The sequence below is a fragment of the Akebia trifoliata genome, chromosome 6 (assembly GCF_017979445.1).
Source record: "Akebia trifoliata isolate Shusen 1 chromosome 6, ASM1797944v1, whole genome shotgun sequence".
Classification (NCBI taxonomy): Eukaryota; Viridiplantae; Streptophyta; class Magnoliopsida; order Ranunculales; family Lardizabalaceae; genus Akebia; species Akebia trifoliata.
The window spans coordinates 2,316,468-2,344,383 of NC_141380.1; the positions used below are offsets into that span (position 1 = coordinate 2,316,468).

Sequence of the window (27,916 nt, forward strand, 5' to 3'; positions counted from 1 at the left end):
ATAACTCGATATTGTTCATAGACAGGTCGAGATGTCAAAACGAGTTTTAAAACCAACATCTTGAGTCTTTTTTTTTATTATTATTATTTTATATTGCGGGTATCCTCACCCTTCGGGTGGAACTAATCCCATGGTCACACGTAATGCCCTCTCAAAAAATCCAAAAATTCATTTTGACATCTCGACTCATCCATGAACAAGGGTAATTCCTGGCAGCTGTCTATTCCTCGAGATTTACCTAAACAAGTTTGATTAGTCGCATACAATAAAATGATGAATGCCAAAGTAAAATAGAAAGAGAATTTACAAGGAATTGGTTTGTTGCTCGAATTATCGACTAGCCAATTTCGATTCGTCTCTTATATGAATCTCAAGAGTGATAATATAATATTTGTATATTGAGGTTCCATGTGTTTGATTTAGATTACGTGCGATACCACTCGATGATGATGATGAAATATGCTCCCAAACCGTTGAATAGGTGTGTGGGCCAGATCATGATAGGGCCCAATTATACACAGCCAGAACCCCAGCACAGAGGTATGAATTTATTTGCTTAGGCCTTGCCCATTTCTTATATGGGCCTAACTATACTTGGCCCATATAAACGATATCCATGAACCCATAAATTCATATGGACCCACTTACCTCTATTATTCCCACCCAAAACGTGTTTTTAGGGGGTTGCAGTTAGCCCAAGTTCAAATAGCCTGGCCCATCACTAACTAGACAAAATCAGATATTTATTAAATGACATAATGATCAGTTATTATCTTTACTATTATTATTAGAGAAGGCCAAATTGGTGTTTGTTAATGCCAAATTTTGGAGGACCAAAAATGCCCTTGGATTTAAATTTACATTTACCATTATGAAGGTCATTTTCGACCCACAACTTTACAATCATGTTAATTAATTTTTTCAAATTACATAAATAATTTTTTTATTATGTTATCTTCAAAACGAAATTCATTAATATTTTAAATTAAAAAAGTCTTTACGATATAAAATTACAATCCCACGAACCTGTAACATTAGATTTCTAGGATCATCAAAATATACTTTATTAAAATATCTTTACAATTACCTGAAAATTTTAAATTACAGAAAGATTCCTATAACATATTAAATAATAAAAATATTATAAAAACTCAAGTTATTTATTTGAAATAATATTTTAAAGTAATTATAAAATAATTCAATACTATTTTTTTTTAATACATGTGGGATTGCTCATGCCACCTACTAGTTTGATTAAAATCTTTTCAGTTTGCTGCTTAGGCTTATAACAGGCTCGAATAAAATAAAAAACATTTAGAGAAATTTACACATCAATATTTTAAATAACAGAACCGATGATTGGATAGAAAATTTGTACAATTGATCAACCTATGGTCCAGCCCTATTCATGGTTTCAAAACTCATTTGAGACCACGACGTAACGCTCGAGTCGTCTAGGTATTAGGCATGGAGTAGACGGACGGACAAGTCAATTTTTCAGACGAGATTTAAAATCCCACATTCATTTTTCAAAATTTTAATCTAAACATCTCAAACGTATCATAAAACTTGTCCAAAACGACTCGGTATATATCTAGCATGGAAGAGATGTGAAACCTAATTTGAAAACCATGGCCTCATTTCAATTTGGTTGAACGAGTTCTCATTTATCAAAAGAAAATAAACTTTCTTTTTTCTACATTACATTTAAATATATTTCACAAATTAACAAAATAAAATAAGATGAAATTCACAATAATCAGTGGTTCAATAATTGAACAGATTTTACTACAAATCCGGTTGGATCGATCTGTCACCATCTTTGGGCACTGTTACATAAAACCAAATAATTGAAATAAAGTTTGTGCCACCAAAATAAAAGAAAGTTGGATTTTGTTCCTGTTCTTTATTTCATTATTTCACCTTTTCTATGTTTTGTAGATTGTAGAAAAAATAAAATAGGAGGAAACGAGGGGGTGAAGGGTGTCTTTTTCTCTTCTCTTTATGTCCTATTTTGTTTTAGTAAGAGTTTTCTCTTTAATAGCTTTGTTGTTGATTTCCTTTTTTCTCTTTTTATCCAAGAGAATAAAGCAAAGTAGATCGATATCCTCTTTGAAGACTGATCATTGTAGTCCCCCCCACACCACCTATAAGGGACTTGTCATTTTTATTGAACTTTTTTTTTTTTCATTCTCGTACATGGGTCACTTTAACATGGATTATCAACTTTGATTAGTGAAACTTTACAAGCATTGACCATAAAGTCTATAACCATAAATCGATTTCTATGATTGAAGCTTATAACAATAAAGACTGGATTTATTAGATCTTTGATGGGATGTTTTACACAAAGCTCACCTATTAAATGGTAAAGATATGTGAGTAGATATCTTCTCCATGATCACAATGATTCATCTCTATCCGATACATGGATTTTCGTTGTCAATTACGTCTTCTCGTTGTCATACTTCTTGATATCCTTATCCCTGGATAGGATTAATTCTTGTCGAGGGGAATATTTGTCGTGCTCCACCCAGCTAATGAAACGCATCGTCCGTGCATTTCGACGAAATGCATCACTTGTCTAGATATGAAAGTGTAAGCGGGAGACGTTTATGGTTCAGATTAATTCCATATTTTACTCTTCAAAGGTAGCTTACAATGATAATTAGATACGGGAAAAACAAATCATATCAAACATATGGGTTAAATACATAAATATTGATGATTGATCTTAGGAAGATTTGGGATTATATCACGAGACATTGATCGATGCATATTCTTATATCAATCTAGCACTATTTTTTAGACATTAAATGACATTTATTTAAGGCTAATTTAACATGTACATTGAATCATTGATTGGAAGATGTACACATTTTACCCAAACTCAAAATAGAGTTTCCCTAAATAGTGGAAACTTATTTTTTGACTCAATTAAGTAATGGGAGAATTATCATATTTCGATGATGGTTTATTTGAGATGTAGATTCTCTATAACGTAACAATCCTTTAGCACTCACTCCATAGATAAGAGAGAACTATGCTTAAAATAAAAATATAAAACATCTCAACCCTCTATTGATCATGATTTAGATTTGATTTTGACAACAACAACAAAAAAAAACTCAAAAACATTTTTTTTATTGATCTAAGTCCTTGAAAATGGATGACGATTGCTACATGATTGTTACGTTACAAGAGATCTGCTTCCATTTATTTGAGAGTTACAATTCCTTGATTTAAGTTTTGATCACCTTATTTTATTGGGTGGATTATTTATTTTATTTTATTTTATTTTCCTTATTTAAAAGATATATATATATATATATATATATATATATATATATATATATATATATATATGGTGAAGACTCTCGAATATTTGGGGTTGATCCTGCACTTTTGTCCATCGAGCATTTTTAGAATGATGTTAGAAAAGGCAGTTCCCACTTCAGTAGCCGAATGGAAGGTACTGTTTTCTTCAGATTTCACCTAGTCACCGATCTTCAAGCTGACGGGGACATTCCATCTCTGAGAGATGTGAAAGGATTTGACGGCAGTCTGATCCAGAAACAAAAGAATTCCTTACATTCCTATTTTAGGAGTTGAAGCTCCCTTTGTCGGTTATGAATTTGACAAGTCTTAGGTTGGATGGTTCCAGGGGTGCCTTGAACTGCTCTCTTCTCTAAAGGCATTGAGACAAGCACTACTCCTTCAAAAGAGACTTGAACTCATACCTTAGACAAGCTTCGCTATATATATATATATATAATAGGAGAAGGAAAAAGATCTAAAATGGAGTTCACTTCATAGCTAAAAAGATCTTTTTGAATCCCTTAGTTAATGAGGAGTTATCATACCTTAATGGTGGATTATTTTATAACTATATATAATTTCTTAACTTTTTAGATTAATTGTTTCAATTTTTGGGGGTCTATCATTTAAGAGAATTTCCAACAGGAGAAGGAAAATCTTAAAAGGTTATATATATATATATATTATTCCCATATGTATATATATATATATATATATATAGGGTCACGTTATTACGACCCCCTTTGGACCCCCTTTGCGACACACCTTTTTGTCTTATATGGGCAAAAATGTTTGGAATGGGCTGATTTTTGTGAGGATGATCTCTATGGTGAGGGGATCATCCTGGCAAAAAATCAGCCCATTCCAAAACTTCTAGACCGTCCGATTTTTGTTGAAAAATTATAGACCGTCCAATTTTTGTAAATCAATTTTGATGGGGTTAGAGTTTTGGAATGGGATGATTTTTTTCCAGGATGATCCCCTCATCACAGAGATCATCCTCACAAAAAATCAGCCCATCCAAACATTTTTGCCCATATAAGACAAAAAGGTGTGTCGCAAAGGGGGTCCAAAGGGGGTCGTAATAACGTGACCCATATATATATATATATATATATATATATATATATATATATATATATATATATTGTAGTTGTTAGATTCACAACCAACCATGTACCAAATTTTCTTGTCCTTATCCTCTAGTCCTTTATAGTTGTTGCTGTATGCGTGTAAATGATTGCAACCAACAAAGAAAATTATTTCTGAGGGAAAATCTCAACAAATCGAAGGCATTGCAAAATTTGCCCCACACAACCAATGGTATGAATCCAATACATGATTCACAACCAAAAGCATATAAACTTAAGTCCGAATTAAAAATTGAAATTTTTGGTATTTTAGCTTAAATTTATGTAACATAACTTATTTCAAAGTTTAGGAGGTTTATAAGAGATACAACAGTGACCTCCAAATTGACCTCATTTCACACTTTTTTTGTCGTGGAAGCATGTAAGAATCATAGATGTTTGTCATAAAGATATATACGAGTGAAAATTATCTATGGTTGTGTGCACACTCCATAGATGTAATCTCATCAATAATTTTTAGAATAATGCTAAAGTGACCTCAAGATTGACCTAATTTCATCTTTTTCTGACAAGGAAGTGTGTAGGAATCATAAATGCTTTTCATCTAGATGTATATGAGTAAAAAATCATCTATGGTTTTATGTGCATTTCCACATCAGAAAAGTGTGAATGAGATTGTCAGACAAAACCCTCAAATCCAAAGTATAAATCAACAAAACTACAAAAATCTCACAAGACATAAGATATATATGATTCGATCAAAGCATCGACTTATGTCCGCGGACCAATTTTACTCTGATAGTCAAAGAAAAATTAGACTACAATTTTTCTGTCTCTCATATCTCTCTAACTCTCTTAGGATTTCATCTTTTACCCTTTATACACTTAAGGTTACAAAAAGGGTAAACGGATCAGATCTAAATCTAACCCAAATGGATCCAATATTTTATCAATTAAACAGATCATCAAAAGATCTATGTTGAATTGACAACTCCCCCTATACAAGAATAGAAGACATAATCCAACAGAGATCAATCTTAATGTCACTCCAACACGACTCATAATTTTATCATCTTTGTGAAATTAATCTTTTCCAATCTACGTGATCTGAAAAAAGCTCTACAGATTGAATTGCTATAATTACATTTAAAAAAAAAAAAAAAAAACCAAAATACCTTCACACGTGTACAAATCACCCTAAAAACTAAAGTTACATTTGGAATTAGCGTGGAAGTTGGATTTGCTCTTACAATGGGATAAGGGTTAGTACTTACTAGCATAGCAATAGGTACAAAGAGCAAAACACGAACTACATTTTGAATCCATTTATTAGTTACTTTTATGGGTAAAACTTGTTTTCATGAGTTACTTTCTTATAAGAAAACAAAATAATACTAAATGCTGGACCCACACAGTCATTTAAATGAAACCCAAAAAAAAAAAAAAAACAAAATCCCATTATAATTTACTTAAAAGAACAACATTTAAGAGAAATTTGAGTAGTCAACCAAATCCAATCAAGAATCAAATGCGAAGACCTTTTTTCATTTAAAATAGACATTTTTAAAGATGCAGCTACACGACACTAAGTACAGGATCATGTGAAAGATAAAAAATAAAATAAAGATGTCAAACGTTTTATTAGCATACACATTAGAGAGATGGTTAATAAAATATTAAACAATTAAGAGAGATTAAACAAAACTTCGTAGCTGTTTCATCCGTAGAAGTCCAATCATGTGAGAAGAGAATATACGGGGTGGATGTGGCACGTGACAAAGAAGTGCCCCAACGTGCAACCCATGTGAAGAATGGCCACTGCCCCCACTATAAGTAGAATTTACGTCAAAAGGTTCATTAAAACTCATGTCCACATAATGAGATTGCAAAATTAAATAACCCACTCTTTTATAAATTATCCATTAAAAAGAGGGAAAAAAAAAAACTAAACATATATTAATTTGATTACCATATGCTTTGAGAGCAAAAGAGGAATCACCACCACACTACTTATCTCTACTAATAAAAAAATAAGAAAGAAAAATAAAATTAAAAATAAAAACAAACACACCACATGTGAGGGAGAGAAGTGTTGCCACACACACCCATGTATAATACAAGAGAGAGAATTTGGTCTATGTAGTCTGAAATTTTCTTCTTGGCTCGATCTGACGTGGATCGATGCAAGCTCAATGATGCTTAGCTGCACCTATGGCTGGAGGGGGTTTGCACTGATAGCACTTGGCGAAGAGGCCGAACGTGTCGACTTGCTTGACGAAGTTGGTCATGCTGGCCCATCCACCAAACCCAAAGCCCACAACGAACACCCATACCACCACAAATGTGTTAATCACATACATTGCTGTCCAGCTTGGGAGAAAGAAAGGTGGCTTCTCTGCTGCATTCTGCATTTTTAAGTAAATTTAAGAAGATTAGTAGATGTAAATTAATAATCTCTCATCCATCTTCCATTTCATTGAGAGTTCACAACTCAACATCATACGTGGGTCAACAAGCCAGCTTGACACCATACGTGCTCGCTCTATCAAGATATATATGGTACAACACAACTGTTACATATAACTATATGAAATCGACTTCTCACCCTCCTCTCATCACCTAATATTTCCAAATTTCGTGCATTTAATTCTCTTGTACACTTGTACCTCTCTCTCTCTCTTTCTCTCACTCCCACTCTCTCACGTGCTGCCCACGTGACTTCAGTGTTGTTTACGGGGGACCATCCAGTAATTTGATAACAATTATTGGAAGCCCCAATTCAAACTTTACCTAATAAATATACCCTTCAAAATTTTCTACACTAAGAATACCTAACTTCTTGAAAGAAAAAAATAATTTAAAAAAAAAAAAAAGCACCAAAAGTTGTGATAGATTGAAAATTTTACCAAACTGCATCAAATATAAGACTAAATAACTGTAGACGAAATTGACAAATGGAAGAAGTCGCCACAATGTGGAACACGACCAAACAAATCTATAAAGCAAATTTGATGTCTCGAGCCACTCTAGATCACATCAAAGGTAGGAAACTTCATGGCGTGTATGTAAATTGAGACGAATGGACCCACCATGGATGGGTAGCAACAATGAGATCCTAGTAGGTCAAAATTCAACACCCATCTCACATAATTGAAACCCATTGTCGCATTGTAGAGGTTGGAGTCTTAGATCCAGTACCCATGGGGTGCGTTTATTATCACCACAAAGCCCCCATTAGGACACGTGTACAGAAAATTGTCATACCAAAGATGACATTCAGTACTTATATCCAGTCAATGCCAGTGGTATTAGAAGGACCCACAATAATGCTACCATCTCTTGATCATCATTTGATCTAGCAATCAAAGGTAATCCAAGTAATAATGCACGAATTTATTAAAGAACTTTTCTGGGTCCACCATGAAAAGAGAAACATAAGTTTCCTTGAGATACGTGAAACTTATGAAACATCATCCAACTAAGATGGACACCAGACTTTTCCTTTTATTAAATGAAAAACATCATTTAATTCGATTTCGATTAAAGGGTAAAGGGACCACACATGAAATGACGAAAATATCCAACATGATTAAAAGAAATAACAGTTTTCCAATAGGGCAGTACGGGCAGAGAGAGAAGAACGTTACCTGACGGGCAGAGGCCTTTCTAAATGTGAGCATATGGGCAAGAGATGGGATGATGTATACCGTGAAGCTAACAAGAAGAGCTCCAACAGCAGAATTAATTGGCCCAAAGAAGGGGAAGATAATGGCCAAGAACCATATTGGCACGACTACGGGCAGTCGGGCAAGTGCCCTCAAACATATACTCTTCGTGTCATGCATCCCAATCACCTTCTCCCATACAAAATACAAAGGCGTACAAGCGAACCCAAAAGTGATAAACTGCACACAAATGCATACATTAGCTTAATGGCATTGAACTGCAAATTCAAACCATTCGCTGGGGCAAAAATGGAAAAGTAACGAACCTGATGTATGAGCATCAAAATGACAGCGGTGTCACGGAAACCATTCTTGGGTAGGAGTGAGAAGGCATTAGAGTGGTTAAGGAGCTCATCACCAAAGGCCCAATAGACGGCAGAAGCTGACGGAATCGTTAGTGTGAAAACATACAGTGTCGCAATTAGATATATGTACTTGAATTTCTGCGGCTTCCACATAGCATGCATGATTTCCCTGTAACAAAAGATTATATAACTATCTAAATAACAGACAGAGCAAAGTGACCAAAATACCCCTCAATATATATCTTAAAAGATAAAACTAAATTTTCTGATATGTGGAAATGAGATCTAAAAGTGAGTTGCCTTGGGATTGACTTCAATACAATCCGTGGCATAATGATTTCAACTGTAAATAACTGATTAGTAGAGGGTAAGATTGTCATTAAAGGTATAATAAATCTGAAGAGTTTCATGATGTTGTCTCCCGTTCAAAACCCCTAATGAACATCTAAAGCTGCAAACAGAAGCTTTCAGAAATAAGAGAAGAGAATCTCAGTCTCTTCCTATACTAAGTACAAATATAACAATATAAACTGCAAACATAAGCGTTCAGAAAGAATAGAAGACTTATATTAGAGATTTTTTTCAACAATCCATTAAACTTACACAGTGACAGCGTGTCCACCGAAAGTGTACAAAATATTGGTGGCACCAGTGAAATAGAGTACAAGCTTTGTTGGTGCAGAGTGTTCTACCCCTTTATGCTGCAAATTTAAACCAATTTTTAAACAAAATTTAACCGTAAAATGGGTACTATAGTAGTAACCTCAACCCCCCCAGATTTCAAACAAAGGGATTACCTGGCCATGAACAAGGGCAGCGATGGTCATGTACCAGGCGGTGTACGTTGTCATCCCAAGCCCTAGAAAAGACCAAATCCGATAATTGTGGAACGAAGGAATGAACACTGTTGTGGCACAACAAGCTCCAAATATATACGTCCATGTCCTCTTGTCCATATGGTCGTTTATGTAGTAAATATTACTGTTCTCATGAACAAATATACAAATTCAGGAGAAACGAAGAAAACCCATTAATTTAGTTTGATTTTAAAATATTTAAAATAAAATAAAAATATTTACCTTGCACAAGCTATAAGCTGTATAACAGACCCAAAGAGGAGAAAGGTACAGTTGAAAGCCAGTCCAATTGCTTTCCAGTAAGGACCCAACAACCCATCTAGTACTTCAAACCACTACAATTTGGAAAAAATAAACAATTGGGTTTTATTGATTTTGGTAGAATTGAGACTAAAAAGGGCTTTTTATTTTGTGATCTGTTTTGAGAAGGTTACCTGAATCACATGGTTCTTAAAGCTGACATTCTCCTTCTCTTTTCTGCTTCGATACTCCATGTAGAGAACACTGATAAGGTAAGCTGTCCAGCTACCCATTATGCCGTAAAACACCTGAAATAGGATGCCAGAGAGCATACCCAGCTGAGAGAACGAGTAAGGGAGGGTTAAGAGAACCTGCGCTACCTGCAAAAATTGGATTTTTATTACTAATTAGAACAAAAATGGGACTTTTTCTTATTTAAAAGCTTCAATTGTTTAGTGGGTTTTACTTGATTGGAAGCACAACTGAACCAGGCATCGTACACAGAACCACCATGCCATAGAAAGCTTTTGACACTGAAACCTGACTGGTCTTCGTTATCTTCTTCCCTCCTATCAGTCTCTGTCTCGTTGTAGTTAGAGACAATAGCTTCTTCGGCTTGCTTCTGAGGCAGCATTGTTCCGTTATCTTTAACGGCGACGTTAAAATTCGTCTAGATCTGGAACACACAAAGGACACTAAATGAGACAAAAAATTGAACGTTGTTTGGAAAACGAAAGGGAATGAAAATCCCTGATCCCCCCCCATCTCCTTTACCACAGAGAAAAAAAACCAAAAAGAAAAGATCTTAAGCGAGCGAAAAATGGAATTTTGAGAAATCGAAGAAGAAACTATAATTGATTGTAACGTTTTACACGAGCTAGCAGTTGAAACGGAAGAAACCCAATCTCTCTCTCTGTAACGTTTTACACGAGCTAGCAGTTGAAACGGAAGAAACCCAATCTCTCTCTCTCTCTGTTACCGTTTTTGAGAGGTCTCTTTCGACTAAAAATTGAAGGAGAGATTGGGAGAGGGAGAAGAAGAGAGATAATCTACTTCTGCAAAACCGTCGCTGTTCCTTTAGAGAGTGTGACTTATCTCGTGTACCATTTTTTTAGAGAGAAGAAAATAAGTTGGGCAACACGTATTGGACGACTGTTACAGCATACAGAGAGATAGAAAGAGAGAGTAGTGTGGTTTAAGAATCCTTCATTTGTTAAAGAGTGGCAGAAAAGCCTTTAATGCCCGTTATAATTGCGAATCGCCGTTTCGATTCTCTCACCATAACTCACCCTAAAAGCCACTTAACTCCGCCCCCTTCTTTCTCTGCAAAAAACGGCAGTGCTGATCTCGAGAATGGACAGTTGTCGAATCGTTAATTCAGACGCAGAGAGAGAGAGAGAGAGGGAAAATTTTCGCACCTGTAAACGTCCTAATGCTTCTCTTTTATAATTGTTTCTTCCACACTCCACAGATTACTAGTTGAGGAAACGAAGAAGAAGAAGAGCTCTCTACTTCAGAACAATTCAATTCTGAAAGAGGGTTCGTTTGGGGAATCGAGATTTAACGAAAAAGACGTAATTTTGATCACTAGAGAGAAGAATGAAAACCAGAGCTTCTTTTATAGTGTAAAAGACACCCCCAAACGGCTACTACAACTAAATTTTAGATCTCTTACTCCGCCATTGATCTTAAATTCTCACCCTTTTAGTAATTTTTTTTCCTCTTTAACTTTAGATCCAAATATCTCACTCAAATAATTCTCCCTATTTAATTTCCCAATTAATTCTGTCTCTTTTAAGCGTTTTCTCACTTTTTAATTTATCGAGGCTCCGCCCCAACTCCTTCCTATCTGTCGCCGTATCTTCAACCTGCTCTCAGTGTACGTTAGATATTCCTTGGGATTACAAAGTTAAAAACTCTAAGATTTAAAGATCCCTGATCTAGGGCCGAAAATCTGCCTGGGCATACCGTAACACTTTCCACAGATGTTCGGCGCAGCCTTGTCAAGCTGTCAGCTTAAGCTGAGCTAAACTGGACCCGCCACCAGCTTCCCACGCTTTTAAAGCAACACGCGCACCGTCATCCCCCACCTCCGCCGGTGTTTTAAGACTAGCTTTAGTGAACGGCTAGATTAGCGGAATCTCTCGCCTTCTCTCATTGGTCCAATATTTAATTATCTCGAGATTATAATTTTTTAAAATATCGTGATGTTATATATACTTCAATATCTCATGGTATCCCATCAAGGTCTAATGTCGTATTCGTATCGAGGATGTGACGCTAATGGTTTTTTTCGGTTAAATCGTAATCGTGAACAGGTTTGGAGTCATGGATAACTGACTCGGTTGTTATAGAGATACGAATCGTTTGACTCCGTAGTTGAGATTTGGGTTGACTCAAACTATTTTTCTTTAGTTTAAAATCGTAATTACTATTAATCTTGGATCTAACAATGGAATTTTTTTTTTTTTAAAGAAACAGCACATGGTTATTAGTGGGTGGGTCATGGGTATGGAGTGGGCCCACTAAAATATGGAGTTCGCCTGAAATGAAACGGATTGGATTCCTTGTTAAAAGAAAACTTGTTACTTTTATTCCTTACAAAGCACAGCTTAACTCCCTGAAAACGGAATTTGTCGGCTCGGTGCGGGTCCTGCTCACGAACTAACCCACCCAACCCAGTCCAACCCTAGAACACACGACTCTCACTCCAATATCTCCTTAATTTAGTGATTTCGTCTCTATGTTTGTTTTTTCCATATATTAGCAAACAACGTCTCAATTGGGATTTGAATAGATTCAACCAGATAAAGACAAACTTACTTACTAGAACATTTTCTTTTAAAGAAAAGTTTTTCCGAAGAAAATTAATTACATTCTGATATTGGAAATCAAGACCTCTTATTCCATACTAGAATTGGAATCATTAAATGGGTTTGAGTTTGACAATATATAAATAGAGAGAGAATTAGAATTATCATTATAAGAATGATTTTCTGATGTGTCTCTTCAGACATACACCCCTGACATGACATGTTCCAGAACCATAGAATTTTTTTCTCCAAATACACAATTTCTCATATTTATGAGATTGCAATTATGTATCTCAAAATTCTAACCCATGGCACATCAAGGAGCATATGTCAGACGGGGCGTAAGAAAATCACGATTATTATCATTCATGTAGTACAAAATGTGGCCAATTTATTTTTAGATACCTTTGTCTCTTGTTTTTAGTATATATCTTTTGTTCCAATACATATATAATCATTATAAGATTGAAATTCTATGGTAAAATAAATTACACTTAACTTAGATGGAACACATGTTATATTGAGATACTAACTTGATTTGATTTGATTCATGGTTTGTGTTTTAATTTGTATGTTTTTAAATTAAGATTGTTAAAGCAAAATTCGAGTAATTGAAGATTGTCTATAATTTTTTCCCAACAAAATAAATTTGATTATATCAAATATTAGAACTATTATTTCATTAGGATTTTCCTCATTTTCAAGAACTAGCTAAATTGATAAAGCCTTTGGGGATGATACCATAGACTTGGGTTCGATTATGTCGGAGTTTACCATACTTGAAAAGAAAAGAAAATAAAACTATAACACATAAAAACAAAAAAAACAATAAGATATTAAAATACTCATTAAATAGGTAGCTCATGAAGAATCTCAAACAATTGTAAGTGATCTTCAAATTCTTAAAAATCTTATTTGTTCTTTTATTTGCTTGTGAAAATTTAGATTTTTTTTTTTTTGGTTTCTAAGTTTTTGCAATTTCCTTTTCTTCCGAGTTTGTTGAACTTTGAGGATAAAAAATATATTAAACACATTTGGGTGTTTCTATCTTTTTTTTCTTTTTGTTTTCTTTTGCTAAGTTGGGTGTTTCTATCATTTCATACATAACAAAGGGCATCACCTATCAACACATGGCATCTTCAGATATGAATCAAGTGATCGCATGGGTGTGAGACTCCCAACCAATTATTAAAGTGCCAAAATGCCTCTCCATCCCATATAACATGGGAAGATTTTTGGGATGCTACCTCTATCTTTCAGGATAGGAGTCAAAATGATCAAATTTAATGGCCCCCAGTGTCAACCCAATAGGATTTGGGTTGGTGTTGCATGCACTTGCACAAAGATATTAGCTAATAAGATGTTAAAGGGCCTGACAGCGAAAATACACGTATAGTGGCCTAGCATTGTCACATAATAGGCTAAGTACTCGGTAAGATATTCTGCACTCTCTCTAGATGAGCCAAATCACTGCGTATCAGCTAAATCAACACATTGATAGGATGAGAGAAGTAGAACAAGTAGATACTCACTATAACAAAATAAGAAGAAGAGCACCAATCCTAAGGCACGTAAAAGCCATTAAAGGACACTGCTCCTCTTATTAGATTCGTTACTGTTGTCTTGTTCATCAGATGATTATAATTTTAGAGTTAGTATCTAGAGGAGGGATGAGAATATGTTTCTTTCAATTGTTATACGTGGTGGAATTTGCAAATGATCACCTTTCCACATGAAGTTGGGAAAATTTACCTTCATCTTTATCTATTGGGTCTTGACTTGAGTAGGAGTGCAATAGGGTATCCATCACAATCTTCTTTTAATAAGATTATTAACTCTGCATTTAGTGGGAAGAAGTAATGATCATTGCCAGATTTTGAATGAGAAGTTCTCCAATTGACCGCGCTACCCTCTCTACTCCATTAAGATATCTTCTCCTCTTCTACCTTATCAGCTTATATATCTTCACATTTCTCTCTACATACACCATACATAAAGGGGAGCGTTCGTGCAGCTGACAATCTTAGGACGACAATGTTGACTTAAAAAAAAAATTTATATGATTTAAAAGTTTTGGATTAAGCTGATTTTTTGTAAGAGTAGTCTCGTCAGCATAAAAATCATTCTCACAAAAAATCAATCAATCTGAAACTTCTAATCCCATTAAAGATAATTTATAAATTAACAATAAAAATCTATGATTCACAATTTTTCAATTTTGTAAATCATCAAAAAAAATCAATTTCACAAAAAATCAGTTAAATTTGAAACTTTTAATTATATAGGATAAATTTTTCAACCAACCTAAGTCATCCTAAGATTGTCATCGGAAAGCTTTCCGTACATAAAATGATATATTTTAACACATAATGAGAGAACCTGAAACATGAGTAAAACTTTCTTTCTTCTTTTTTTTAATTTGATGATAGTCATAATTTGTCCTTCGAATAGACTCTTTTTGACGCTTGAGTTGGAATCTAGTGGAGGATAGACGGTGGGACCCAGCCGTCACGCTAAGACGGGAGATGGCTTTTGAATTTCCTTCTGAGAAACACTTTCCTTACAAGCTTAGTAACAATCAAATCTTACTAAGAGTCTTTGAGCTCAGATGGATTACAACATTGGCACTCCTACACCACAGCGCCCTAGATTCTATGAAAATATTAATATCTAAAAGAATATTTTAAAAAATATATATATATTATAGGATAAAGGTTGGACTAAATCCTAATCCTACACACGTGGCAGGATTTAAGAGGGATTGGAAGGACATAGAGGATTGTCTTCAAGCACAGTTCAATCCTAGGCACCTTTGTAGATCAACTACACTTTTAATCTGGTTACTTTTTTAGAATAGGAGAGGAGATGGCTGGAATGAATTAAACCATGCTTCTGTGGGATTGGCACTACGTGAAAATTGTAAAATTCGATAGTTTAAGGCTCACGAATTTTAGAAATCAAATATTAATGGTCTAAGATTGTTGAAATTTTTTATGGTCCCCAAATTCAGTGGCTCTAAGTCATTGAATTTCTCTCATCCTCCATTAATTTCATAATTTCGAACCATTGAAAAGAAAATTTTGACGTCTTGATCTGTTGAATTTTATTAAATTCGACAATCTTGAACAATTGAATATGAATTTTTTCACGTTGTGTTAAAAATATCCCAAGATTCTAGGAGTGATTGATTGTGTTAACCACTTCCTTCCAAATGGTTAACTTCGTATCTTATTAAGATTTTCCCTTAACTTACCTGAAGCACATCGTCAAGAATTCCTCAAGTAACAAGGGGTTATGTGTCAAGGAAGATGGTTAAGAAAATGAATTAGCTTATAAGTAAAGGTAGAGACCATGAGGGAAAGGACTTTTGAAGATTGAATCAATTTTATAATCATTATTTTCTACAATTTTAATTCTAACTTGAGTGTTGAAGGGTATTTAGTACGTACCACACTAATACCCCAACTCAATGGAAGAAAGTGATTACACCATTAAAATTAGCATTGAGGTGATCGAGGTATATTTAAGAAAATACCTCTACAAAAGCATTTTTTTTAGTTTTGATCCAAGGTTTTGAAAATAAATGGCTACTAAACGCCCACTAAACTCTAAAATTTAAAAATTAACATTAAACTGTAAAAAACAATCTTTCCTCTTCATCCCTATGACATCAGATCATGTTTTTGGATGTCACAAACTAAGCTCGAACACCCTTACTAAGATTTGAAACCATATTAAGTTAGTAAGGCCAGACTTATTTTCTATAGGATAATTTAGTAAAACACCCTAAAAAATTGACAATATTTAGTTTATCACCTTTAAAAATGCAAATTAGTTTTAACCCTGAAAATTCTTGTTAATTTCCAACCCTTTATGGGCAAACAATTTGGAATGTTGATCACGCTTATCTAGATCTTAAAATCATCTCAATTGATTTATCTATTTCTATTTACCATCTCATCATTTAAGCACATTTGATCTCCCTCCTTCAACCTAAAAAATATAGTATTATGCAGTGGTGATCCAATAATGACACCTTATGTCGTTAACGTTAGCAGTCCAATAAGCGTCAATGTTAAAAACAAAAAATCTAATTTGAACCTTGAGCTCCTTTTGATTTTTCAGAATTGGTTATGTCAAAATCAATTAGGATAGAAGCATTTTTTGACATATATTTATTAAATAACTAATGACGAACAAATTCTCCGTATTGAAAACAACACTAGACCCACTTTTTGTATCATTTTGGAGGCATTGGAAATAAATAGATGGATGGAGACCCTTAAAATCAAAGCGTGACGTATTAGAGTCGTAGACCCTAAAAACAACACCAAGTCACAATTGTTAAACACAAAATCCAATTATCAGAATAAAACATACATCCTCAATATGCATCGTATCTTTAAGATAAATCTCAAACATTGAATTTAGTGTTTAATGGTCTTAATTAATAAAACTTTATTTTTCCAAGGGTATGAACCCAAAATCAAATAACCTAAATAATATTATTATATCTAAAACTATAATTATGAATAACAAGTAGCCGAATAATAAAATATAAATGTTGTTATACATTCTTCTGGAACGTTATTTTAAAGTTTAATGATTTTTTGATATGGGCATAGAATCGTTGATCAATTTCTTGTGTTTCCTGAACCATCTCAAAAAAATTGATCAACGGTTCTGTACCCTTACCATGTCAGACTGAGTGAAAATACTCAGAGTTAGAAAATCACGGCTCTATTTTAAAACATGGTCCCAACTTAATGTTTGTGGGACCCATATAGAGGACCTTGTGAAAGAAAAACCAATCCACTCTATATGATTCAAACGGTATGATTTAAATCTCTTATGAATCTAATGCCAATCTGTCTAATCCTTCAAGTGATGCTATAGATCATTTAGTTGCAACCAACGTATCGAATCAATTTCTTTCAGAGTATAGAATATCTTTTTATTGATGATTTGAAGTTTTGAAAACATAGATGGTCCTGTAAACTATTAAAGTGGTATAATTAAATTATTCCTCTTAGTGCTTTTGAATGCTGAATTTATGGTCCATCAACCAAACCTTATAATTTGTCTTTAAATGTATACTCTTTCGAACGATGAAAGGTGGCTCAATCGAAAACAAAGTTCTAACTAGAGCTGGTGGAGAATGGGGACCATAAATCTAACATTAAGTGGGGGCCTACTTGTAATTGGTGTTTTAGGTAGCTGTCAAGTCAAGGTCCCCTCCATTGAAGATGACCACATCAAAAATATTGGATGGTTGTGAAGTCACTTGTACTAGAAGTTAATTGTAAGTGTTTTGTGTAGAATCATTCCTCTTCAAGGGAAACAGAATATTGGTATTGCTTCTTGGCTGAGACCACCACTCACAAGTGAAAGATTTGGTGGGATAAAAAAGTTTCATTTACGTTGGATCTAGACCGAATATGTATAATTTAGACATTCGAGTTTAATCCCAAATTGGAAGATTGTACAATTAATTGGGTTGTAAAATTATGTGGCATGACATACAAAGAATATGAATAAAAATCAATGCTCAACTTGTTCTATAGTTTTAAACTAAGATTTGAAATGGGAGTTAATTCCTTGATTTAAGGCAAAAGTATTATTAAAACAACATTAAAAAATGCATAAAATCACTGGCGCACACGTGTCTTTAATATGATTCTTGATTGCACAAGCTTAAAAAGCACAAGGAAGAGCTCGGGAATTGGATGACATCCGAGTTTGTTCCCTCTGAGACGGGAGCGTTACACCAGTGTGTCATCTTGCACATTAAATGCTGAATAGGTGATTTTTCGAGTCCACATAATAGAGGATGTTCTTGTGAATGTGATTCCAAAGGGTGCGGATCCTCTGTAACCCATTTTTCTGTAGTTCTTGTTCTACAATCAATAGAATATGAAATTGAAGAAAAATAACTACAGCTCAATCCTCTTGTAGTCATGGTTAAGATCATATTTGAAAAGAAAAAAAGAACTTCTTTTTTTCTCTAATCAATTATTTGAAAATGGATGGTAATTAACTCCTAAATTTAAATGAATGGATGTAACAGTCTTGATGATGTGGCACACCCTCAATCGTTGATAATAGTTATATGAAAAACTAGCTACAAAGGATCTACTCCCAATTCCAAAAAGGTGTCAACCACCGATGCATGATAATTGAACATGGAAGTGTATGCAACCATTTTTTGTGACGTTATACCTACCAAGTGACAATAAAAGAAAAATCAACCTGATTTTCTGACTCAACTTAATAGAATAACTCAAAAACTTACTAACATGACATGTGCAAGAATTGTAGATTTTTTCCTTTGGATACACAATTGCACATGTTTATGGGGATATCAATTGTATATCCTAAGGGGAAAAATCTACAGTTCTTGCACATGCCACGAAAGTGAACTTTTGAGTTAGTCTGCCAGAATTGAGTTACTATTAACAAAATCTTAAGTACATAACTCTGTTTAGTTATATTAATGCAAATTTTGAAACAAAAATTTGATTTGAACACCAGTCAGTAACCTTCTGCGTATCTTTAGAATTCTAGAAGAAAAGACAAGAAGAGCATCATATCTTAGATACACATCCGAGGTAATGGGATGGCACCATGACAAGGTAGGCGTGAGTTTGTATCCTCTCAAGAATATTCCATATTTTCTCCCATAGTATATATCTGTACACATCAGCATGACGATTTCGAATAAGCTTTGCTCATTCTACATTCATCAATACTCCTCCAATTTCTAACTATAATTATATGAAGGATCATCAGTAGTAGAGGACATTAAAGGCATGAAAAGTGGGTCTAGGCTTTTTCGAAATCTTCAAAGACTCCATTGGAAGAAGAAGAAGAAATCATTAGATGATGGGTTTAGATAGTAGAATGAAAAAGTGAAGTGCAAGGCTTCTTCTTTAATGACCTTCTCTTTAAGAATCTCTTTTGATATAAAGAGTGGGGAAAGAGCCCTAGGACATGATTTATATCCTAATGTCCTCTCACAAAGCTACTAATTAGGATTCTTGATTACAGATTAAAAGAATATATTAAAATACTAACATAAAATATAATAAAAAAGAATGATCATATGTGAGTGCATGCTCAACTTTTAGATGGGCCATAGCCCATAGCTTATCTAAAATTGCCCATGTCTGCATCAATTGGTGGGGCCATAGCTCATAAATAACATCATCATGATTAGTGTGACAGTTTGACCTTGTATAGCTATTATGTTTCATCAAAGAGTTGGTCCACCAATTAGTGGCCAGATCAATACATATGTTGTTAGGTGAATGGTAAGTTATACCTAGAGCCAGCACCTGTTAATTATTCTCTAATGATGCTTAAGTGCAGTCCATAAACCTGTGTTTTAAAACTTGTTGAGTCGATTCAACTCTATCAACTGGTTATTAAGTGCTAAACCTCTTCGAACTAATTTGTTAACTTTCAAACATCATCATGAGTTGAACCAAAAAAAAAAAAAAAAAAGAACTCAAATTTAGATTTGTTGCTTGTAAATTTGGCTGTTTAGCTGTTAAATGGACAACAAATGACCATGTGTACTCCAAATAACAAAATATGATTAAGTTATTTGTTAAAGGAGACACAAAATTGTGGAAAAATTAGTGGGATTTTTAATTTTTAGAGGACATGTGTTGCTGCTTGCTGTTCATTTGACAGCTAAATGGCCTGATTTGTTAACATAGTTTTCAAGCCTGAGATCCCATCCCATTCTCACCTCCCTTGGGTATGGTCCATTCATTCTAGTCATCAATTGATTTAAAATGATATATGAATAGATTTTTCTTGTGCCTCCAAAATTTGTCTGCGGTATGTCTCCTTAGTCTTGTATTTTCCTTTTTTTTTTTTTTTTTTTCTTTTAAGTTATTTATTTCTTTATTTTTCAGGTTAAAAAACATTTACATTTAAATAATTATAATTTTCTCATAAGAAAAAGGGGAAACAAATCCTCTATAGCACACGGTTCTTATAGCAACTCTGTAGCACATGTTAAATGGTTGGAAGAGCACCACATTAATGATAAAATTAGATCTTACACCTAAAATTTAAGGGAGTTCAGTAGCCATTCATTTTTAAAGACATGGATTCGATTTTAAAAATGTATTTTTTGAAATTTTTTTAATCAGATCTAAGTCATGAACAAAAGAGGTTGAGATGTTAAATTTTTTTTAAAATACCTCTCTCTCAACCTGTTTGAAGTGTACTACAGGTTGCTACAAAGGGAAAATACTTTTTCTATAAACAGTAAGCCATCGGTCTACAACAGGTCCAACGGTTCTCCGTCAACGGTTGAGACAAAAACCTTAAGAAAAAATCTAGACTCTGAAAATTTAGCTCAATTATTGAATATATATTTTATGTGCTTTTGCATAAAAATTTGAATAAGCTATCCAAGTATTTTAAGATATTTAATAATGAAATTTAATTGATTCAATCTACCTGGCTCGTGAATCTTGAGCGTGATTTTAAATCTCGCCTAAGATCAAGATAACTAGCCGAGTTATACCAGTATCGTCCACCAACAAGATGTGTTGACAAGTCGTCTCAAAGAGACATGATTTGTTTTAATTTCAAGGCATTTCTTTAAATCTCGTCCAAGACAGCGTAAATAAATCAGATATCTCATCTCGTAAAATTTAAAATAATAATAAATAAATAAATAAAAATGTCAACTAGTCTAAAAAAAATGTATGGCAACTAGTCCAAGAAATCATTCAGTGTTACAGGTGCAGAACCACAGACGGAGGCAGTGCCACCATATTTGCTACCAACTCGAAGCCCAAAACACTATCCATCTCGGAAATTCACACTGACATACAGGCCTGTTTCGGATTTCACCAATTCGAAGCAACACAATTAATTAACAAATCACAAATACTAATGTTCACATATGTACAATACTTTTAACAGTTTTGACTTCTTTTTTTCTCTCGATATTGGAAATGATCTTTTTGTTTATCTTTCAAATTGCTTTGCTTCTAAACATTCAAACGAGTTGGGAATCGAACCCACAACGACTCTCTCGATTAAATGGAAATTATTTAACAAATTAACAGAATAATTAATTAATAATAGCCTTTTGATAAGGATTAAACTATAGTAACCAACCCTCATGGGTCATGTTCTTCATTAAAGTAACCTGTGTCGGCAATGCATTGTCAATTTCTTCTTCAGTTTCTCATCTTGTAGACGTCGAAATCAAGTTTTGTGAAATTGGAAAGTGTGGGAAAAATAGATAACGAAATTATTTGGGACCCGTCACATGTTATGTTGTTCAATAGGCAAATATGTTTATAAATAAAAGAAATTATTATTATTTGAACTAAAGGAGAATAACCTTATAGGACATTAATTTCAATATTTTATTGGTACAGTGGTGTCATAGTCATCACTATCCAAATCTCATCCTTTTCAAGTTCAGAGAATAAATATTGAAATTAAGAAGAGATAGTTAAGTGTTGCTGCCACCAGCCACCATCCTGTAGTCTATCTTCTAATTATTTCACCCTTATTTAGATTTGCATTCCAAGCTGAATCGACTGATTTTGCCCATTTTTCAACGTGAAAGTTACTTTTTACCCAACAATCTGAATCTATTAAAAATCTAATCAATTAAACTGGGTAATATTGATTCTCCAATTTGTAAAAATATGATAGAAGAGGATAAGAGAAGAAAGGGAAGAAGAGATGATATCTGACCAATTTTTACTAAGAGCACACCAATTTGTGTGCAAATTCTTCGGTTATTTCATATCTATTGAGGTGATCTCACCATAAGTTGGCGTGGCAATGGTCTCTTTATATAATGTTAATTTCCTCTATATGATTCTCCACCAAGTAAATTTTCATTTCCTACGTTGGTTTGAAATTCTACATTTTCTAAAGCAAAACTCTTAATTAGAGCAAGTATGATTTTGGAGTACCTCATTTTTCCTGTAACTCTTATTCTACCGTCCATAGAACTTCTCATTGATGAAAAATAATAATTTAGTCGTCTTGCACTCATGATTTAGGGCAAATTGAATATATATATATATTTTTAACATTTTTTTTTACTCTAATCAAGTTCTCGAAAATGGACGGTCACTGAATTCCAAAATTTAAATGAGAGGATGGTGTGGCACACCCTCAAACATTGATAATAGCTACAGGAAAAATGAGCTACAATGAATTTGCTCTCGTAGTCTAGTTATATATGTATGAACACTTTTTTGGCCTAAGTGTTTGAAAATGGATTGTCACTGAATTCCTAAATTTAAGTAATATTATGTAACCGTCTTGAAGACGTGTGGCACACCCTCCACAGTTGATAATAACTATAGAGATCTACAGAAAAAATGGGTTACAAAGGATCTATTCCTGTAGTTCTAATTCTACAATCCATAGAACATCGCGTTAATGAAAAATAACAACTTGGTCTTGTACTCATGGTTTATATCAGATTGAAAAAAATTACCATTTTTTGCCCTAATTAGGTGCTTGAAAATGGACGGTAACCATTGAATTTTGTATTTCCCCCGAGTCAAAAGTGCCAATTTAACTAAATTGATTGAAAACCCATTAAACCCACCTTCACGTGGCCACTAACCCTTGCATGCATAAAAATAAAAAGTGTTAAAAGCCCGATTGCTTGCTCATGTGAGAGCTGGCTCACCAAACTAGTCTAGAACTCTAGGTGGGTTAATGGACCTAATGCCTAATTTTTACACTGATATAATTATTTAGAGTTGTGATAATATGACACCCCCTTCTAACAAACGCCCCTATCACAGAACTATAGATCATTTGCCTCAGAATATGCAGAAACATAAATCTTTTTCTTGTGAAACCCAAGGCAAATGATCTACGATTATGTGTTGGTGGCATTTGTAAGAGGAGAGCATCATATTATCACGGTTCAATTGTTTAATCATATTTCAGTTTAATTAATTGTTTGAGCATTAAGAATTAATCTTTTTTATCTAAACAACAACCTTAACCAATCTTGTTTCTTCATTCCAAAGTATTCTGAGCCAATTTTTCTATTTATTTAACCTAACTAATAAAACAAATCGAAGTAAAATGGTACTTGTTGAGTGATTAACACTTAATAATCACGTTCTCTACCAGCCATTTGCCACTACTAAACTAATTGAAATAAATTTACCACAGTAACGTGCACCAGAATAGTTTGACTTTTCTTAGGTGACCGTTAGCAGTTTTACAAAGCTATAGTAGTCAAATGAGAACTTAAAATAAAATAAAAAAACAAAGCGAAAAAACAAAAAATCTAAGAAATAAAAAATAAAGAGTGGGATGAGGGCGATGTCAGATGCTTGGCTTTATGGATACAAGTGCATGTGAGGAGGTAGTCTTCTTGTTTTGGGAGCATGAGAAGCTCATGGGCGAGACCCAAGAGAGTGAGAATGTGAAGAGAAATGGTGGCTCAACCTAGCTCGTTCTCATGTTCAAATTCAGACACTTGAAAGGGTTTGAGGATTTGCTTTTCGGGTTTTGTCTTCTTCTAATTTGGAATGAAATATGGGTCTCTATCTTCTAACATCATCTGCTTTTCTCTAGCAAACTTACATTTCATCATCAATGCTTACGAGGTACCTTAATTATTGTGGTTCGCAGTAGGAGAGAAATTCTATTTTATTCGTCCAAGATTAAGGGTTTGTTTGTTACGACTTTTTTTTTTTGGCTTTGACTCAAAAAAGTTGGAGAAACATGTTTGTTAGTAATGACTTATGTTTCACTAATTTCTGTGGGAAGCTCAAAATTGCATTTTTGAGAAATCTTGCTGGGATTGCTTTCGCGTGCAAGTCATATGAGAAGAAAATACCGAAAAATGTATGGAAATAAAATAACAATTTCACCCCTCGTTCTTCTTAATTCATCAATTAAACAACAAAATTAATCCGACCTCTCTCTACTACTACTATTTCTTTGTCAACTTTTGTGACAAACAAGATTCTTCTGATGGCAATTTCTCCGAGACTCTGATCTTCTGCTTTTCCTAGACATAGAATTATGAAGTAAAAGTTGGAATCTATAACAAACAGACCCTAGGTACTTGGATTATATTTTTCATCAATTTCTCCATCTTTATCTATAATTGAAATATAGTAAAAGATATTTCTTTGAAAATTAGTTAATTTATTCATATTTGTGAAATAATGCGAAGTGCATCTAATCCCTGATGTAAGACAACTAAAATAGACTCCCATAATAAGAAACTCTTGAAACTTGGGATGGTAGTTCCGAACACGACTCTTCTAGATGGAAAGCATCCCGCCCTCTAGTGGCGCATATATGATTCAATGGATAACTCAATCTCAATTATGAAAGAGGCGAATTGAAGTCTCAAATTTTTTAAATCGCAGTATCTGCCAAGGTGATCTTGGGCCACCCAAATGTCCGATAGTCAATTCATGTCTCTCAAATATGAACAAAGATGAATAACCACATAAACATCTCTCTCAAACGTGGTAAAAAAAGGAATGGTAGCTACTTAAACATTGAAAAAAGAAGCAATTGTCATTGAACATTATTAAAATGAATCGCGATCCAGAACGGTGCCTCGTTCTTATATAGCAACAAACGGTGCCTACATGGCACATTTTGGTTGAATTTAAAACACATAGGGCTGCCTGCATAACTTGTTTGGGAGCACAACATGTTCTAAACACCAACCAAATGGATTCCATTATATTTTTTTAGTTGATAAAAATTATATGCAAATTTTCCCTCTCTACAATTCTCTCTTGATGTCCAAGTAAGAAGATACTCAATGTTTCAAAATTGGTTGGGGTCCCATTGGTGATATCTGATTACACGAAATGCATGTACTACAATAATTATTCCCTTTCTCTTTATACTCCAAGCGTACAACAATTATTATTTTTCTTTGCAAATATGCTCAAAACCGTACTCAATCGTAGAACCCAGTGAAGATGAATCTAGGACTATTTATTTTATTTTAGGTTGATTTTATATGTAAAAAAATAATGCTCACAAAAAACAACTCTCGACCCATTTCCATATTGGCCTAAGAAAATGTGACTTTACATGTCTACACACACACACACACACATATATATACACACATACTTATGGAAATAAAATTCCTGATGTCACCGGATCTTAATAAAATTCAGTGCTTTCAATTCATCCCATCGAACAACATATAGTCCCTAGATGATCTCCCCGTTAAAAATAACCACATTCACCAAAGTCCTGCTTAGACCATCCACTTAATTTCTTCTTGAAATTGTTACAGAGTGTTGTCTCTCAGTTGTCTGCTTAAAGGGAGTTGTTGCAGATAGTTGTCCATGGATGAAACACAAACAGTGGAAAAGCCAAATATGACTCTCTAAGCTTAATGGGAAAATGCCTATTTATCAGTTAACATCAATCCTTTCAATGCTGAACCTTCTTCTATGTTTATAATGGAAATGAAGACTTGAATTTGGAACCATGTGGTCATGAACAAGCCCATTTTGATTCCAAGTTGGAATGAGGGTGATGTATTTAAGTGTCCAACTCCTTATAAATTTATGTTGAAAAAGAAAAGAAATCTATTCAGATTTTTTGTGGTCAAAGGAGTGGCCTTTGTCAAATTATAGCCTTTGGTGGATGGAAGATAAGAGAGTGACCCACTCACCAAAAAGACACATAACAAATAGAGGGTCCCAGTTAGATATGTAAGATAAGATCCATTTTGGAGTTAATGCTTCCCCTTTCAACTTGACTGCCTCTCTCTCTCTCATCCTCAGCCTTGGGTTTGGTCTTTGCTTAGCTGTGATGGGATATCCCACACTCACTTTTCAGGTCCCATCTCAATACATGACCTTCTCACAAATACAGAGTACCACTTGGGTTGTTTATTAGTACAACACTGCCCCTTACCAAAAATAAAATAAAATAATATTACCTTATAATAAGCACAGTGCCCTGACATTTGGCTGTTTATTATGATTTTAACCATTTAGGATCTAGGTTCTTGGGTCATCAACATAAATTCTATTATGCTATTTAATTTTCTTTTAAGATATTTTTTTTTTACTAATGATTTTTTGACTTGTTTTTTTTCACTCGATCAATACTCAATTGACGTGGTAAGGACACAGATGTGTATCCCAAAAAAATTATGTATGATTTTGTACCCTTATACCATGTTAGTTGAGTATTGATTGAGTGAAAAAAAAATCAAATCAAAAAATCATGACATGTTTATTTTTTTTCTTTCTTATTACTAATAACACAGTGGAACAGAATTGGGGTATCTATTACGATTCATCTATATGTTCTCAATATGTCAAAAGAATCAGATCAAGTAAAGTATTTTTTTTCCTATGGAATAGGAATGATAACTATGTGGCACATTTCGGTAGGAGTTTAAAACACATCGTACACTAAATCATTTTCTACATGACACCCAATTCGACTAAGATGTGTCATGTAAACATAGTATATATTTTATAGGATCGGACACTGCTTTGAATTGCTGACTCATGTCGAAAACAAGAAATTCTTGAAATGTTGTGAAGCAATGTTCTTCTATACTAAGCATGCATTCCTCAAAATTATGGTTTTAAAACGTAATAGAAATGACTTGATGCCACTAAGCCAAGCACAGTAATGTTAGACCATCAAAAAGGAATTGGTACTACATTGTGAAGAAAGATAGTGGCATTTTCTATAATTTTGGCAATAAGTGTGGGCAATTCTCTAAAGCTCATCCACCATTAATGCGCAACATAAACTTTTAACGATGGGGTATGCGGTGCGGGCGTGTGGGGTTGAGATGAAGTGAGTTTGGTTTTAGGGCATCGAAGACAGACATTCGATAGAACCCTCGTGCTCATCACGTGCTTTACCTCCCAGACAAAAGACAGCTGCCCAACAAGCTTCCTTGTCCTGACTCCTCTAATATACTGCCACGTGTCGTACGTGGGATCAACTACTGATCCACTCCGCACGTGACGTTGTACTCACTTGAAAACAGACACGACTGAAGGCATCCAGTCAAAAAAAAATCATAAAAATATTTTGTACAAGTGACCGGTTGGTGAATGAATAGATTGACTTCCCCATTAATGGTCGAATTCCATAATAATTTTATCTTTTATCATCAAATTTTTTATTTTTTCAAATCTCAAGAACAAGATAGAATTTTAAAAAAGTAGAAGATGATAGGTTTTAGAAATATACTTAAAAGTATCACTCTTGTAATTAAAAATTTTAATTGAAATTATTATTGTTGTGGTTTGTAGAGTTTGATAGTACTAGCCAACAAAGAGGTACTGTAAATCAAGTCACGTTTTCACGTTGGTTGAGTTTGGTGATGATTTCATTGGGGTTCAGGGGCTTTGCCTCTTAAAGAAATTTTGTAAGGTTATTTTTGCAAATTTCTTAATATTATGTAAAATCTTAATTAGGTTTCCTGAGATATTTATATTTCTCGATTTTGATGAAAGGACATAATCTGTAATTGTGAATTTTTTTTTTTTCCTAGTGGAATTAGTGTGATCTATGAACATACATCAA

General features: G+C 33.9%; 1 protein-coding gene across 6 annotated transcripts; it reads right to left on the bottom strand.

Annotated features, from left to right (window-relative positions):
- Window positions 1–6,287: 6,287 nt before the first annotated feature.
- On the bottom strand, window positions 6,288–11,234 carry LOC147399545 (auxin transporter-like protein 2). Of its 6 annotated transcripts, XM_086444942.1 has the most exons (10): window positions 10,955–11,234; window positions 10,826–10,859; window positions 10,003–10,212; window positions 9,731–9,916; window positions 9,519–9,631; window positions 9,237–9,420; window positions 9,043–9,140; window positions 8,401–8,608; window positions 8,057–8,314; window positions 6,288–6,814 (listed from the first exon to the last, which is right to left on the bottom strand). In XM_086444942.1, exons 3-10 carry the CDS (start codon window positions 10,168–10,170, stop codon window positions 6,599–6,601), a joined length of 1,431 nt encoding a protein of 476 aa, XP_086301068.1. In that variant the 5' UTR covers window positions 10,171–10,212; window positions 10,826–10,859; window positions 10,955–11,234; the 3' UTR covers window positions 6,288–6,598. The 6 variants fall into 6 exon arrangements, with proteins under 6 accessions (XP_086301068.1, XP_086301067.1, XP_086301065.1 ...); XM_086444941.1 differs by lacking the exon at window positions 10,826–10,859; XM_086444939.1 differs by having other exon boundaries at window positions 10,826–10,962.
- Window positions 11,235–27,916: the final 16,682 nt, after the last annotated feature.